General features: G+C 54.6%; 1 protein-coding gene across 1 annotated transcript in view; it reads right to left on the reverse strand.

The window, feature by feature from the left end:
• LOC122364707 (dystrophin-like) overlaps nt 1-15,982 on the reverse strand; it is a 141,557-nt gene that overhangs the window by 21,004 nt on the left and 104,571 nt on the right. The window contains exons 39-40 of the mRNA XM_043335356.1: nt 6,559-6,731; nt 690-834 (exon numbers count right to left, since the gene is read on the reverse strand). Coding sequence (XP_043191291.1) covers nt 690-834; nt 6,559-6,731 — 318 coding nt within the window. The remainder of the gene's footprint in view (nt 1-689; nt 835-6,558; nt 6,732-15,982) is intronic.

The raw sequence follows: 15,982 nt of genomic DNA on the forward strand, positions 1-15,982 counted from the left end.
TGAAGGTGCATAAACCGATGAAATGACAGCCAAACTCTCCGAAAGCACCTATTTTACGATCAATTCCCACGTTGGGCTAATATTCGCAATTAGAGTCCCCCATCGGCGCACAGTAAACAGTGGCTCGCCCGATATGAGGTGTGCGCGCTCCGTCCCCAGGGTAGGCTGCCGACGGCTGTTGACGGCTCTGTGAGGCCGCGGCGCCGCGTCAAACGAGCAGCACCGGCCGCGGCCGCTCACACGGCGGTGGATTCTATGCTACCAGCGGGACATTACGACGGGGCCCGGCGGTTAGGCCACTGCCGCTCCAGGGCGGTGACCGAGGCCCGTGTCACAGCGGCTGTTTATGCCGGCGGCCGCACGCGACGTTTGACAGCGGCCGGTAAATGAGACCGCCGTGTCACCGCTCAGTCACACCGACACCGACCGCCGAGGGGCGGGGGGGGGGGGGGAGGGGGACACCGGCCGACAGCACGGCCACAGGCGGCCGGGCTGGAACAGCGACTGTCGTCCTTCCAGTGCTTTTGCCAAAATATTGTGTAGTGTGGCCTCGCCCCAACTTTAACTCCTGGACACTCCTACCAGCCGTCTAAGCCAAGGGGAGCGCTTTTCTCTGTCTTTATATCTGTCTTCTACACTTGTGCCATGCTCCCTTCCTGTTTCCACCCTACAGTGTGTCCCGCTCTCACCTGTTGTCTCTGCAGGGCGGCCACATCTCCGGTGACCAGTCCCAGCCGGCCGAGCTCCGTGTCTTTGCGGATGGTCCACTCGAGCAGCTCCCGCAGAGACAGCAGCAGCGCTCCCCAGCTCTCCGAGCTGCTCTCCACCCGGTTCCTGCGGACACACGGCACCACAGACTGTCAGACACTGAACGGAAGCGCACTGTAATACCTCAGCCAGACGGATACGTACCCGCATACTACATATGTTCCATGGACAGAATAATTAATGGCTATGCCAGAATTATAAGCGCGGGCACATCTGTCATTAAAAAGGTAACGGTTAACTATTGAGTGGTTAGGTCAGTGCTGGCGAGGGCCGCTGTTCAATAAGGATAACGAACAAGCGGCAAACGCTACTCAGGAGCACGATAAGACCACTGCTCAATTTGTTTTTGTGAAATTAGCAATAGCTTTTAGTCTTAGCGTAGCCTTGGAACATTGCAACAATATCCCACAGAAAGCCGCCAAGTGCGAGGCACGTGTGGCCTAGTGACACAAAAACCACTAGCGGCACAGAAAGCTCCAATCATCTGCAGTGTTTCTTATTGAAATGATTCTTGGCAATCGGCATTTACCCGAGCTCGTAAGAACGACCTACATCTGGCAGGGAACACTTCGGGGCGATGTATTCACGCAGCTCGCAGTGGTAGCGTCAGGGGCTTCATATTTATATCATCAGATCAGTGGCAATATAACATAGCGCGCTGTAGTCTGATCATTGGGCCATATGGGGCCATGCTACAGAATATCGTACAAGTACCTAACTAATATGTGCAACAGCTGAAGACAGCATCAAAGAATTTCTGCCAAACTATTCGCAAAACACGAACAATTCAAGAAAAAAATGTAAAAAGTTCAGTTTGAGTTTAAGTTGCAATGCTGTTTTTTTTTAATCAAATCGCGTTTCAAATGCATGATTGCGCTAATGTCCATCAAGGGTGCTCGCATAATCAGTTGTGTTTCACGCTCATTTACCTTAATAAATAATTTTCGATTCGCGAACTGGAAGACACCGATATCAATCAACACTGCATGCTTCAGCGGCTCGAGCTGCGGTCGGTCGGCGCTCGCCTCCAGCCCGGAGTTTGGTCAGCCACAACTCGGATGTTTATAAATGTTCGACATGGCGTGCAGCGATTGAATTATCCGGGGTCGGAGGGCGCCGCGCTGCCGGCTGAGATATGGCCGCCGCCGTCCAATTCGCCGCCTTCCCAGACACTCGACGCAACATAATACCGGCTGATGGACGGGCGGCCGGGCCGTCGCCGCCGACTAGCCCAAATCTCACACATCAATAGCCATTACGGCGGCGGCCGACCGCCTATCTCGGCGCATCACGCCAGCGCCAGAACAGAGCAGAGCACGACCCTGCGCGCTACGGAGAACAGAGAACGCCACCGCACGGTGCGTCGGAACGCACGGCCGCTACAGGGTCCGACTGGCAGGGATTAGCCCCGGCAGAGCGCGCGCACGCCTCATACGGTCACCTTTGAACCAAGCTGTTCGCCGGGCGGTATTTCAATAACGTCCCGGGGCTGCCGACCCAGTGAACAGCCGTATTAATTCAGCCAAAAATGTCGGCTCCCTGGCCCCCGGAGACAGGGTGTACCCACTTTCGTCGGTTTGCTTCCAGCGTAGCGCTATTCGAAGACACTTTAATTAACAGGCCGGAGGAAATTCGCACGCACGGACGCGCTCGCAGACATACATATCTCGTGTCCGTGTCGGCTCAACCCCAGCGTCAGCTGGGACGAGCGAGCCACTTCAAACGGCGCCCAGTGCCTCTCCAGAGAGCCGGACGACAAGTGTCTGCTGCGACTAGCTGTTCCGCCGGCGTGTCATCCCACCCCATCCCGTCCCCTACTACCAGCTACACCGCACTTAGAGCCAGGCTCTGTCTCGGGAGCCAGCACTCGTAGAGCGCAGGGACAACACGTGGCGGCCCGCAGGCCGGCGTTCACACGTCAACTCGACCAGCCCGTGTTGGAAAGGTTGGCCGGAAAACGTGACTCGGTCAGCGCATACCGACACTCACAGTTAGCCAGTCAGACGTGACTGAGCTGTGCAACACTCGCCTGTCTGCCGGACAGACCTGACTGAGCTGTCCGACACTCGCCTGTTTGCCGGACAAAGCTGTGCAACACTCGCCTGTCTGCCGGACAGACGTGACTGAGCTGCCCGACATCACCCTCTGTCGAACACACGACTCTGTTCCCTGTCCGACACCCGGGTCGGCACCAGTCGGGGCGCCCATCGCTCAGCGCCAGGGCCCAGGTGTGCACCTCGCCGGCCCGTTTGGCGTCGCGTCTGGTCCGTACGGCAGACGGCCGGCGGCTGATGGCCCCTATCAGTCGCCCGACGAGCGCTGCTCAAATATTCACGCTCCTCGCTCACCGGCGACCGTGATCGGAGCTCCCCTCCGTCCTCTCACGGACTCTCACCCTCTCTCTTCACTCACGCGGCCGACGTCCCCTTCAGAGCTGATCAGGGAGGGAGCGGTCCCGAGCCGCGGCGGGGCTTCCCTTCATTTATAGAGTGCAGAGACGCCGGCCGTGCCGTTTCGAGCAAGCCGCTCCTTGGACCGCTGGACAGTATCCGGAACCAGAGAACAAGAACTAGTACAAGAAAAGAAGACAGAACTAGAAGATACAGTGGTACCTAGAATAGAATGGGGGTGGGGACTGGGCAGTGGGCAATGATATGATACGCAAAGCACCACCGTGACTGGAGTATGCCAGCTGAGATTCACAGGGAGCCGTAGGTAGCCACCATGACTGGCTGCCGGGCGGCTGGATCTCGTCATTATTCGGCTAACACAATTAACCTGTGGCAATTAGGGGCGGGTGCGGGCCGGCCGATTGCCGCCCGCCCCGCCCACCGAGAGCAATTACCGCCCGCCCTGGACGACACAGCTGACTGGTCAGCCGGCCGGGAGCGCGGCGGGTAGTTTGGGACCGAGCGGCACGGGTCCCGTCAGCGCTGAGCTGAGGGACTGCGCTGTCCGACAAACTCCGCACGCCGCTCTCAGAGTGGTGAAGTCCATGAACGGGGTCGCAAGACCAAGACAAGCCTAACACGCCGATCTAAGCAGTGACAGATCAGTCGGTCGCCGACAGGGTCACATGGTCATGTGATAGTGGTCGGACACCTCCGGTCTACTAACCTGGCCACAGGAGCAGACTGCGACCACTGTGATCAACAACCTACATCGACAACCATTGACAAACGAGAAGCGACAGAGGGGAAGCACGGCTAACCACCAACGGAGTAGTGAGCGGCGCGCTCATGGCTGGCCTCTGCGCTCGATGGCTTTCCGCCGCTCTCTGGGGCTGCCGTCCCGCTCTGAGGCAGCCTGCCGCTCTCTGAGCCAGCCCCTGCGCTCTGCCTCCAGGTGAGACCGTCTGATGCTCTCTGAGACAGTCCACCCCGCTCTGAGGCAGCCTGCCTCTCTCTGAGCCAGCCCTCCCGCTCTGAGGCAGCCTGCCGCTCTCTGAGACAGTCCACCCGCCCTGAGGCAGCCTGCCGCTCTCTGAGACAGTCCACCCCTCCTCTCTGAGGCAGCCTGCCGCTCTCTCAGCCAACCCCGCTACTCTGGGCCAGCCCGCCGCTGCTCTGCCGCCAGGTGAGACCGTCCGCCGCGCTCCGCCGCCGTCCGCCGGATGGATTACCTCCGGCGCTGATTGAAGTGCAGCCGTCGCGCCGTTATGAATCTAATTCTGTCCGGGCCCGGCGAATTCATCACCCCGGAGTAGAGCACGGTCGGCGGAGGGGCATGACCTCTTCGCAGCCGATCGGCCGAGAGTGGATCGGGACGACCATGCCCTCACCGTTCCCCGTTCGATGCATCAGGGGACCAGGAGCGCCCCCGGTAGCGGCTATCAGATCAGAGAGATGGCGATTGGAATTTCATGGCGTCCCGATAATATAGCGTTATATGGCACCTACGAGGCCCAAACGGCACAGACAAAGGCATCAAATGAAGAGTGGTGGACTGGGCGCGCAGTAGCAGCTCAGCATCGAGCCGGTGCTACCTCTGTCCGCGCTATTCGCTCAGTGAAAGCCTGGAGTTATAGCGTGGACACAGTAGCCATCGGAGTGACCAACTGCCGAGGTCTTAACAGCACTGGCGGTATATAGAGCCAGGTGACGTGTCAGCTCTTCCTCCCGGTGCTCGACGATTGATACACCGATACTGGACTGAAGCTGACACGGTGTTTACCGACACCTTTCAGCACGACAGAACAGAGGTGGTGGCACACCAGGAGTTAATGAACTGACTGCAGACTGCCACTGACGAGCTGTGTAGGGTCACCCATCACCCTGGGCCGGGTCAGTCATCAGCTGGCGGCGCCGAGTGTGACCTTTGGCGCGTCCGTGCCGACGAGCGGTAAGATCGATAGCCGATTCCTACCTATGTACTTGTACAGGGTGATTCATAGCCGTGTGACCGAAAATAAATGAAAACTACAGGAAATGCATTCGTGTTACATGCCATTGCCAAGTACCATATTAAACAGCCAAATCTGAAGTTTTGATCCATGTATAGCATCAGTCACAAATACTTTTCCTTCGACTCTCACACTTCTTTTAGACAAGATGTTCAAAATGGCCACCTCGGCGACGGATGCACTCCAGCGCCAGAGCCTAAAGTTGGCGATGGCGCGGACGCACAACATTTCTAAGGAAATAGAGCCAAAGCAGCTTCCAATGGCATCCTTCAGCCCCAGAATATCCTGGGGACTCTGATCATAGACCTCGAACTTTGCATAGCCCCGGAGGAAGAATTTCACGACGTTGAGCTCCGGCGAGTGTGGCGCCCACCTGACCTCAGCGCTCTTTGAAATCAACTTTCCGGGGTTCGCTTACCAATTTTTTTTTGTGCCGTGTTTATCACTGAACCGTGCCCTCTGCTTTGAATTGATTAACGATTCTATGAATTGTTATCTTCTTTGGAGTTTCCCTTGGGTGCAAGCCCTCAGACGTGCAGAAACATCTTTGTGTTTGTTTGACGGACTGCGTTAACCTATACAAATTACACATTTTTACTTTTTGCTGCGCTGTGTACATCTTGAGCGGTACACACAGACCAGACCAAGATAGAACAAAACTTCATAAAATTTTCTACTAGCACGTGAAATTTCACGCGGAAATATGCAATCCTCTTCTCAAGAGAGATCAACTAAATAGGTCACATGGCTATGAATCACCCTGTATATCATCGGTGCGCACAGGCGACTGACCGAAATTGAATCTGATGCCCTCCGCCTCCACAGGATGCCCATGAAATTCACAATTTTCCACTGGCTAGTTCGAGAAATGGTACCACATGAGCAGCGCACTTTGGATATGGAAAACGGCTATTTGTAAAAGCTATATCCAGCTGCGGCCGATTGCACATGGTAGGTTACATAACGCACCCAAATATATTTTCTAGGTTCCCATAACTATGCATACGTTAATTATAGTATTATCAATACGTTCCTCGTCTTGCGAAACAATAACACCTTGCCTAAAATAGTGAATGAGCCAATGAATCGATCAGCTGAACGTGTATGGGAAAGCCCACGGACGTCTTGGTTCCGCTAGCTCAGCTCACCTTTGAAAGGGGTGGCGTGAGGTCAATGGCACTGGGTCAATGGAGATAATGGCCAGATAAAGTGATCCAGCTAAGATGGAACTGCTTTACATCTTTTACCAACTATTTCGGAACGACCACTGCGAACAATTACCTAAAATCATTCGCCTATCCTACGCAATGCCGTGTTGAACGGCGGCGGACGGAGCGCCAAAGGGCGACAGGGGGCAGTACGGGGCTTTATGGGTTTATGGAACTCACTTGATGGCGACGGCCCGGTTTTTCAGGTAGTTCCAGCGGTGGTTCATCTGGTCTAGGCGACACTGCAGCATGGAGGCCTCCTCGGCATTGTCCAGGCCGGCGCCCAGCTTCTGACCGCCGCCCACCAGCGAGGCGTACACGTCCCGGTGCGAGTCAATTTCCGTCTGCAGGTCCTGCGAGGTCAGAGCGGGGAGCCTGTGAGTGCGGGGACATGGTACAGGGACATAACGGAGACATAGAAGAAATATGGAAAACAGTCAGAAAAGGTCATGATCAAATGAAACATAGTCATAAGCGAAACGATAAGAACGGTACGGGACGCAAGTATAACGGGCACGGTCAAAACGGGACATGGGGCACCCGGCACAGCCAGACTGTATCATAGTCAAATGGGGCCATGATCAGGTTGGATGAGAGCCCGGTCACTGGGAACACGGTCAGACAGGAGACACTTTGAAGAAAACTTATTCAGAGGGGAGCATGTTGTCAGACGAGGGACGCTGAAAAGGGAGATCGGAGTGAACGTTATTGCGTGAGAGGGGGCGACTATGCTGGCAAACACTTATGGCAGATAACCACTTGTTATCTCGCTTGTGCAGTTATGTCGACACAAGTCAGCAAGGCGATACTCTTACATGGTCAAACAGCTGACAAGAAAATCGATCCTCGTCAAAGCACACCAAGTCATTGGCAGAACCAAGCCCAGACCAGCCTTTGGCAGTACCAAGTCTCTTAGCCGTGCCAGACCACGTCATGTGACATTCATAATACACTTCAACCCTAGGACACGCTCCGTGCCACCGGCGATTTTCCAAGAACCCGGGGGTCACTGCATTGATTATTGCTGGGCAATCTGTACCTCGCCATGATTGTGCCGTTAGCACCGGAGCCAACGCCGATGAATAACTGACCACCTGACTGGCGGCGGCAGATGGGAACTGTTCAGCACCCCAGGGCGTGTCGGTCACGTCCAGAGACCAAGTGAGGAGTGTTCGTCCTCTCTGACTACAAGTGGCACCAACAGCAGACAGAGTCCAGAGGCGCTTTAACGTTAGCCAGGCGGGTATCAATAGCTCCACCCATGATGCATCGGGACACCGGGAAAAATGGCCCCGGCCACGGACCATGACGTCATATGCGAAGCTAACTAAAAGGCCGACGGCTTTATGGAACATCCGTCCAGGCCGAGATGACTTTCTCCTCGCGCGAAATAACGATATTAAACGGGTAAACGACCCGAATAGACAAGCTCGGAGGTCCTGTCGCTTTTGATGGCCTCCATCAACTAGGGGTGACGTAGGGTCAGGTTAGTTTTCGCCGCCAATTTGAGTCAATCATGGATCAGCCGCAACGTCACCAGATATTGACTTTGAATAGCCGTTAACAACTCAGCAGTCATACACCAGATTACCGGTAAATAGCACCTGCATACAATGAAGAATATTTGTAGAACACCGACAGCTGCCAATGCATCTGCATGACATCTACGGCCAGCCCAATTATGCCGTTCTGGGATAGAGTGGCTCTCCAAGGCAGCGAGAGAGCGAGGCAGAGCAAGCGCGGACTACATTATGCGTGCGCTCCAGACGGTTTCTACTTTTTGTCGTTTTTGTATAGTATCGGGTTCGCGATATCGGTTTCTGCGTTTTTACGAGCAATGGTTCGAGCGGATTAAGCCTTCGAAGGGTCGGCATAACTGAGCATAATTGACGATAAAGTGATGCATTTGCGAGCGCATGAGGAGCGAAGATAGACAAATTCATGCTAAATCATTTTCAATTTAGGGCATTGATTACCCAACCAAGAAAACATGCTCGACACGATGGGATAGAGAATGGTGGGACTTTAGTCAGGGTGAGTGACATAGCGGAGGTAACACTAATCAGTGGTGGGCTAGTGGAATGATGGGGGTTTTAGGTGGGGTGGTGACCGTCGCCCATCGACGGCGGTGGGTTTCATAGTGGGACGGTGACACGGGTCGGTGGTGGGGTCAGGCTGGGACGTTCTCTGCCAATCGGCGGTGGGCTCTGGCCTCTGAGTGAGTGAGATGCTTCCACTGCTGGTCGGCTGTGGTGGGTTCACAGTGAGTGAGACATTGGCTCCCGGTTGGCGGTCTGTTCCATCGCCCCGACAATCAGCGGGCCCGGCTCAACGACCGCCGAGACCCGGCCACCCCGACCGCACGGAGCGCCGCTCAAACAGCCGACAGCAGCTCGGTGTCGGCCTTTGGAAGTGGCGCGCTCCGGCGGCCGCCGACCGCGTGGCCCGTCCATAAAATAGTCATTCATCATGCGGTGCGGCCGGCGCCGTTCGCCACTAAGTGACGCCCACTCAGCGCTGTACATTTTCAGAACGGCAGCGCCCGCTCCGGAATGGACCGAAACAAACTCCCGGGACACCAGCTCCCGGGGTCAGCAGGGAGGTTGCAGCTCCCTGGGACAGCGGGATAGCAGCTCCCGGGACAGAAGGGAGGGCGCAGCTCCCTGGCATAGAGAAGGGTGCAACTCTCCGGGACAGCGAGGACAGCAACTCTCTAGGACAGGAGGAAAGATCTGGCTCCCTGGAAAAGGGAGGCATCATCGTCAGAGACAGAAAAGCTTATCGGAGCAGGGAAAGAGAGCGCAGTCTGCTCCCGAAAGAGGACCGTAGGGTACACAGCTCCTCTAACAAGCCACGGCAGCACGCGCCGGCCAGCCGCGCGCGTGCCCGGCCTTGTTGTGTCCGCCCCGCAGTGTCCGTGCCGCGCCCACAGACACACGCTCAGACTGACAGACTGCCGGCGCGCCTGAGAGCCGCCGCAGGTGGCCGCCGCGCCGCCAATCGGCTAACTTGGCCGACACAGACACCGCCGATATACGACCGGCGCCGGCGGCACCCAAACTGAGTTATGATCGTCGCCACCTGACGAGGGCTGACTCAATAGTTGGGCCGCAGCGCCCGTGTCGGCCGGCCGGCCGTGGTTGGAACTTGTGCCAACGGCGGCCGAACGGCAGCCACCAGGGTCACCGCGAGCGACCAGAGGCGGCACATATGAGCCGGCCTCCGCTCCACAGGGTCCGTGGAACCGTCTCATATCTCCCACACGCCGAGCAGGCCGATGTTCAGGCACCGACATCGAACATTACTGAGCGAACTCCCGTCGGAACCGCCATGCGGCCAGGGTTAGCGAGGCACAGGTCAGCATCGTGGAACGAAGTTGGTCTGAAAGTATGCTTCCTATATCGAAAGATTGAATCCCAAGTTGTTGCTGTTTCTTGGTTCCTTCTGCTGTGAAAGTCCGCAACTCCTCCACACTAGCTCGGGGAGGATGGTTTCCCAGCAGACCTTCCGTGTCTGCCAGTTGAACTGATGCGCAGTTGAGTTACTTCCCCAGCGTCTGTGTGCTGAGGTATTGCTAAAGCTTGTGAGCGGACCACCTGAGAGAAGACACGATGTTCAATACACTGGAAAATGCCCAAAGGATACGCATCGGTTTAGGCAGAACCTTCTGTATTGTGAGATACAAATACACTCAGCTAGAGTGTCTCGGTGAGTGCGTGTCGTCTGGACTTGTTACGGCCGATCGGCTCGTCCGATGGTATTTACCCCTATGGAGGTCCATCACGGTCCAATAGCCCCTCACGGAGAGGTCGGTCACATCTGACAATTCACCAATGTTGGTCCGTCATGGCTCACGCTCAGTTTGCAGCTCGGCCTATAGTTTCCAGTCCTGGTGCAGCGACAATGTAAGCCCCGACTACCACCACATTCCGAACATTGAGTATGAACTGTAGTTCCCCGGACGAGGCCCTCATCAGCCGAGGCGCCTGGTAATGATGCAAGTTTCACATAAACTTAGGGGCAGTAAGATCTACAACATTTGTTGTCGGGGTATTCAAACTAGCGACCTTACAAAAGACCAACAGTGCTGGACCCTCATGACCCACATACATTACATGAAAGCTCGCCAAAGCCAGGGCACGGCGTTTTTCCAGAAACCCGTGTGACAGAGGCGGTCGGCATATCTCTGGGCGTTTTTCATTAGTGGGCGGCGGTCGGCGGCGCGGCGGTCGCCGGGCGCGGTTGTCAGTTACCGGTGCGTTCGTTACTCTGTCTGTGCTGTGACGCGCGCCGCCCATGGTTGTCGGCCGGCCGCACAGCGCCGCTCCGAGCCGCCAATAAAAACCACCGTTCGTCTTCCGAGCTGTCGCCGAGTTTGGGCCGCCGAGGCGCTCCCCATACCTGGAGCGAGCCTGCGAGCGGCCGGGCGGGGCGCGGACAGGATTTGCGGGACAAGGCCGGCGAAACTGGGAAATTCCCGCAGTCGCAAACAGTAAGAAACATCAATCAGGACTGGCAGAACACAGCAGCGGCTGGTCTCCAATGCACAGTGGGGATTTTTTCCGATCTAGCACGTATTTATTCGTAGAGGGCAAACCATAGGTAGAATTGTAGCCAGATTGTGCACAGATGTTGGCTGGTGTGTCCTGGTGAGAATTTTACCTGTAAATGTGCATAATCAACATAGTATAGGGGGTTCAATTGGACCCCCCGCTCAGCCGTTTGGCCCCTGATCAAGCTAGAGCTTCGCGGAAAAGTCAAGCGTGCTGCCTATGACGAAATTAGGCCGAATATATCCAATTTCAAAGTCCAAGGTCATAAGCTGACTTTCCAAGTCAGTTTAATGACCCAACTAAAGTTGGGAAATCGAGACCTCTTGGAACTTCGCAAAGTTAGGGTGTTACGGGGTATTTTGGGGTGCTGACATAGGCGTCGCCAGAGATTTTCGGTTGGGGGGGCAAAATCAACTTTTGAGTTAAATCTTGCCTTTCCCCAGTCGTTACTCACTTGTTTTACATATCATTCGACGCGCAATGGTGCGAGGAATCCAATGTTGACAAAGTTTCTCTTCTAGCTATGACATGTAATTTTTTTTTAGGTACAGAAAAATTCGAAATTTTGAAATTTCTGGACAAAAACGACCGGTAGAATTACAGTTGCTGCGATTGCCCTGTGCAGACGCTCGTCGCTCATGATCACATAGGCGGCGGAACGGGGAGGGCAACGGGTTACCGTGCCCCCTTTGATTTTGGCATTTTAACATTAGCCCTATGGGCGTTGCATGGAAAGAATTGTACTAAAAGTCGGCATTACCCCCCTTAATTGAAGGTGTTCCGCCGCACTGCATGATCATCACCCAGAAAAAGGTGAAAAGCGCTCCATTTAATCGGATCATCCTGCTAAAACCTCCATTCACGCATGCATGCTGAGGTTTTACGTGAAACGCATAGGGTTAATCCCAGCCGCCGATTGTAGCTAAGTTGGGCATTCGGGGGGGGGGGGGAGTACCTAAATGTCGGAAGTGTGAATCGGAAGTAATTCATCTTTGCTCTAGTGAGAGGAAGTGTTTGACTGTGAACAACAAGTTTCTCGTTTTCTCGTGTGACGGGAAGCGCTGCAAACGCGAACAAAAAATGTTAATTTTTAATAACGGAAATAACGTTAATAACGGAACCAAAAGTTACGCACGGCATAGCGGCAAGGGATCCCTTAGAGATAGGCTTGGGACTTCCAGACCATTTCAGGCCACTCAGGGTCAGTGTGGACTCTCAGAAGCCTACTTAGGATCCCGGAAATCGGCGTGGGTCACCCCAAATATTTACGTGTATGTGGTGCTTTAGGGCTTTCCGAGCCCAAGGTGGGGCCCTCAGAAGCCAGTGTGGGCGGCGGGCGCTAAGAGACTAGGCCCAGGGTGAGCCTGGAGCCCTCGGATAACAGTGTGAAGTGTGAACCCTCGGAGTCTGTGTTGAATCCCTAAGGACCCTCCGTAGGGACATAAGAAACATGTGTCGCGGCCCCGAGAGGGACACGTGAGTTGTGACCCCTCAGATGCCGGCTTGGGGTTAGCAAAGTCTGTCGCCTCAAAAGTTTGGCTGAACTATCAGAGGCCAGTTAAGGTTCTCAGAAATTTTCGAAGGCATCCTCAAAGATTCGTGTGGCCCTTCAGAGGTCTACGTATGTATAAGGCCCTCAACGATCCCTGTATGGGCCCTCAGAGAACATGGACACCAGTGGGACTCTCAGAGGCCGGTTTGGGTCCTCTGAAAGCTTCTTAGAGCTCAGTGGAGCTCCTTAGTAGCCTTTGTGCAAAGCAAGCTCATGAGCCATGCGGCACTTGAACGGTACTTGAGCCTGTCGCAGACATTTGACGAGAGTTGAGAGAGGCCCCGAAAATTTCGTGCCAGGCTTTGAACGAAAATTAGGTGTCAGAACTCCAAAACATATGAAAATCAGCTATAAAATGTAATACAGAACCAACATGGAACATGAAATGAATCACAGCATTGACATGCCCGGGTCTGGAGTCGGAGTTTTGAAGATATTGGTGACTGCGACTCCGACTCTGGTTTGAACTACACGCTCCAACCGAGTCTGACCTCACAGGCATTCTTAGAAAGGTACCCCCATTTTTTCCCGACTCCAAAATCTCACCGGATCTGTATCGATCTCTGGGGTGCCCGGTCCGAGGTTGGGGGGGCAAGCTGCCCCGCTTGCCCCCCCGTGGCGACGCTAATGGGTGCTGATCACGAATTTCATGTTAGTTTTGATCACAGACGATGTCTTTATGCATTTAGGCCAGGTCGGGTCAGGTCAGGTTAGATCAATTAGTAGGCGTCCTGCCGGCCATCCATAGAAGTGTCACCTACTACTGATAGCTTCGTAACATGGAACGAAGGCACTAGAACTACTTCGTAAATATTCAAATGGCTGCTAAAATCGAAATCAGCACCAACAACTACCCTAGAAACAAGTAAAACTCGAAAAAGTGAACCAAGGTCATCAAAAGGTCAATGACCTTGACTTGACCTTCACGTGACCTTGACACCCACCATTATGCATGGCACCAACATCATTTCACATATTTGAACGTTTAAAACCACAAAAAGACTGGAAACCGCGGATAATGTGAGCTGGCATACGCCGAATCGCGATTCCGGCCAAACATGGTCTCGAGAAATATGCCACAGGTCAAAGGTCAGTTGGGTCAGAGTCATGAAATTTTTAGGTTAGATGTAAAATTGATGATCTCGAGGGTACCGAAAGTTTCGGCGCGATCGGCCGCTTTTTGCGCGAGTAATTTGCGGAAAACCATGGGGTTTTATCCGACCCCTTCCCCCTCCCCCTCCCCAGAAGTGCGATGGTTAATAAGGTTACGGTATGTATAATTTACGCTTGTCATCCTATTCCTAATGAATGTGTCTCAGAAAATATGCATCATATAAATCACGAAGTAAAATTATTCGCCTATGTCCGGAACATACCTATATCGTGCTGTTTGCCCTAGCGCTCCTCGAGTGGGGTGTTAAGATACTCTAATGTGAATATTCCGTGTTCAGGCAAGTTTCGGCAGCCAAACTAGGCGTTGTCTTGTGCAGAAGAAAGTGGCGAATTCGATAGGATATATTTCGGAGTGGAAAAGTGTGGAGAACATTGTTGATTTCCTACATTTATTTAGAATACCATTCCTTCAATATGGTGTCTGTAAGGGTTTTTTGTAAAGGGCATTTTTGTGACCTTAGTAAGGTTGTGGCATACTTTCTGTTTGCCATTCCATTCCTAATAAAGGTGCCTTTCAGACGATATGCAACCTTAAGACCTCGCAAGATTAAAACCAACAGGACAGGACAATGAAATTGAGCTATACTTTCGGGCCTTGCTGAGCCCATTGAGTAATCACGCATGAGTGTGAACTTTGGGCGCATTTTTTCCTAGTTTTGCTGTGGACATACAGATAAAACAATGGCATATATGAAAAATTCAGACATTTCTTAGCCCTACTGACACAAAAAATAAACAAAAATCCAAAAAATATTTTTTGAATTAATAGGCGCTAGATCGGAAAAATCCCCACTGTGCAATGGGCCGGCCGAGGACATTCTTTCCGAAAACCATCCAGCAGAGCGAAGCCCTCTGCCCCTGGGTCGGTCCGGCCCGGCCCCGGTGCCCCAGCGCACCACACGCCGACCCGGCCATCTGCAGAGGGAAACACTAGTCCGACCACCAGAGCCGCTCGTCCGCCGCTCTCCACGTGTTTGCCGACCAGCCGGGACGATCGAGGCAGCGCACTCTCCACATCATATCATCCAATACGGGCCGAGGAGCGCGGCCCAAGTCCAGTGTTGACCGCCGTCCGACCCGAGCGCCGATCCCATCTCGAACAATGGCAGTGACAGAGAGCGTGGTACGGTGTAATGCTGCGTAGGATGGAGGAAGAAAAGCTGAAGTTCGTGTGAGGGATGTAATGGAGCGGCTGCAAGATGAAAATAAAACAGACTGACGAAACGGACCGGGGGACGGACTGAGCTGACGCAAGTCGAAGATTGGTGGACCGTCGGCAGGACTATTTACATTACCAAGAGAGAACCGACCCCGCATCACAGACAGCCACGCCGGCCGCTTGGTCTCAGTCGGCCCTGCTGAGATGGCGTGACCGGGAGCAGTTAGTAGCCGTAGCACCGAGTCTGATAGTCCACAGAGTCCGGTGGGGTCCACACTGCCAGCTCAACTCCACCAACCAGCCCAGGTCAGATCCTCCACAGCGCAGCGGTCCGTTCACCAGCGCCCGTCCATGGGCGTCGCAGTCCCGCCTCATTCCTTAGACAGGCCCGGAGAGGACCAGACTGCGCGTCGCCGCCGGCCGCGGCCGGGCCGCTGAGCTGATGCGACGCGCTCGCTCATTCTTCTCTGTTATTCTGTCAGTTATCTGGTCGGGTCGCCGGCCGCCATCAATATTGGTTAGCGGCCGTCGTTGTGGCGGCGTCGGCCGCGGCGCGGTGGCGGCGATTAGACTATCGCCGTCAGGCAGTTGCGCGCCGCGCCGTGATGGGGCCGAGCCCCTCCCCAGCCCAAGGCGGGCGCAGCCCCACAGACCTTAGGCCACAATCTCACAGGCAAGCCCGGCACAGACAGCACACAGGCACAAGCGGACAAAGTTCTATAAACCACAGCCCAAGGAAAACACAGTCTCAAAAGCAAACGCCTGGCTGACACTACCCCCACCGACCAGCCCCTTTTCCCCAGCGGACACACCCCCTCAAACCTGAACGAATCCGACGGCCAACTCATTTTGCGGAAAGTGCACACGGCCGATACTTATCTGGACCAAGGAGGCAATTACACAAATGAAGACATTAGAGGTCCGTTCCCAATAAACACAAAGGAGCCATTAACTGAAGTTAGCGGCGGTCGGGGCGTGCTGGGTAATCGGGCAGCGGCGGCGGCCGACTCGCACGACACGTGGCTGCAGCCGCTACCGGGCGGCCACCGTCGGACCGGGGACTGCCGGCCACCACCAGGGACTGACCGAGCAGTGCTGCGGCTGAGTGTGTCTGCCGTCACCCCGGACCGTCACGGCCGGGCAGCACGGCGACCGGACAGTAGTCAG

Source organism: Amphibalanus amphitrite, unplaced genomic scaffold (assembly GCF_019059575.1).
Source record: "Amphibalanus amphitrite isolate SeventyFive unplaced genomic scaffold, NRLGWU_Aamphi_draft 000692F_arrow, whole genome shotgun sequence".
Lineage (NCBI taxonomy): Eukaryota > Metazoa > Arthropoda > Thecostraca > Balanomorpha > Balanidae > Amphibalanus > Amphibalanus amphitrite.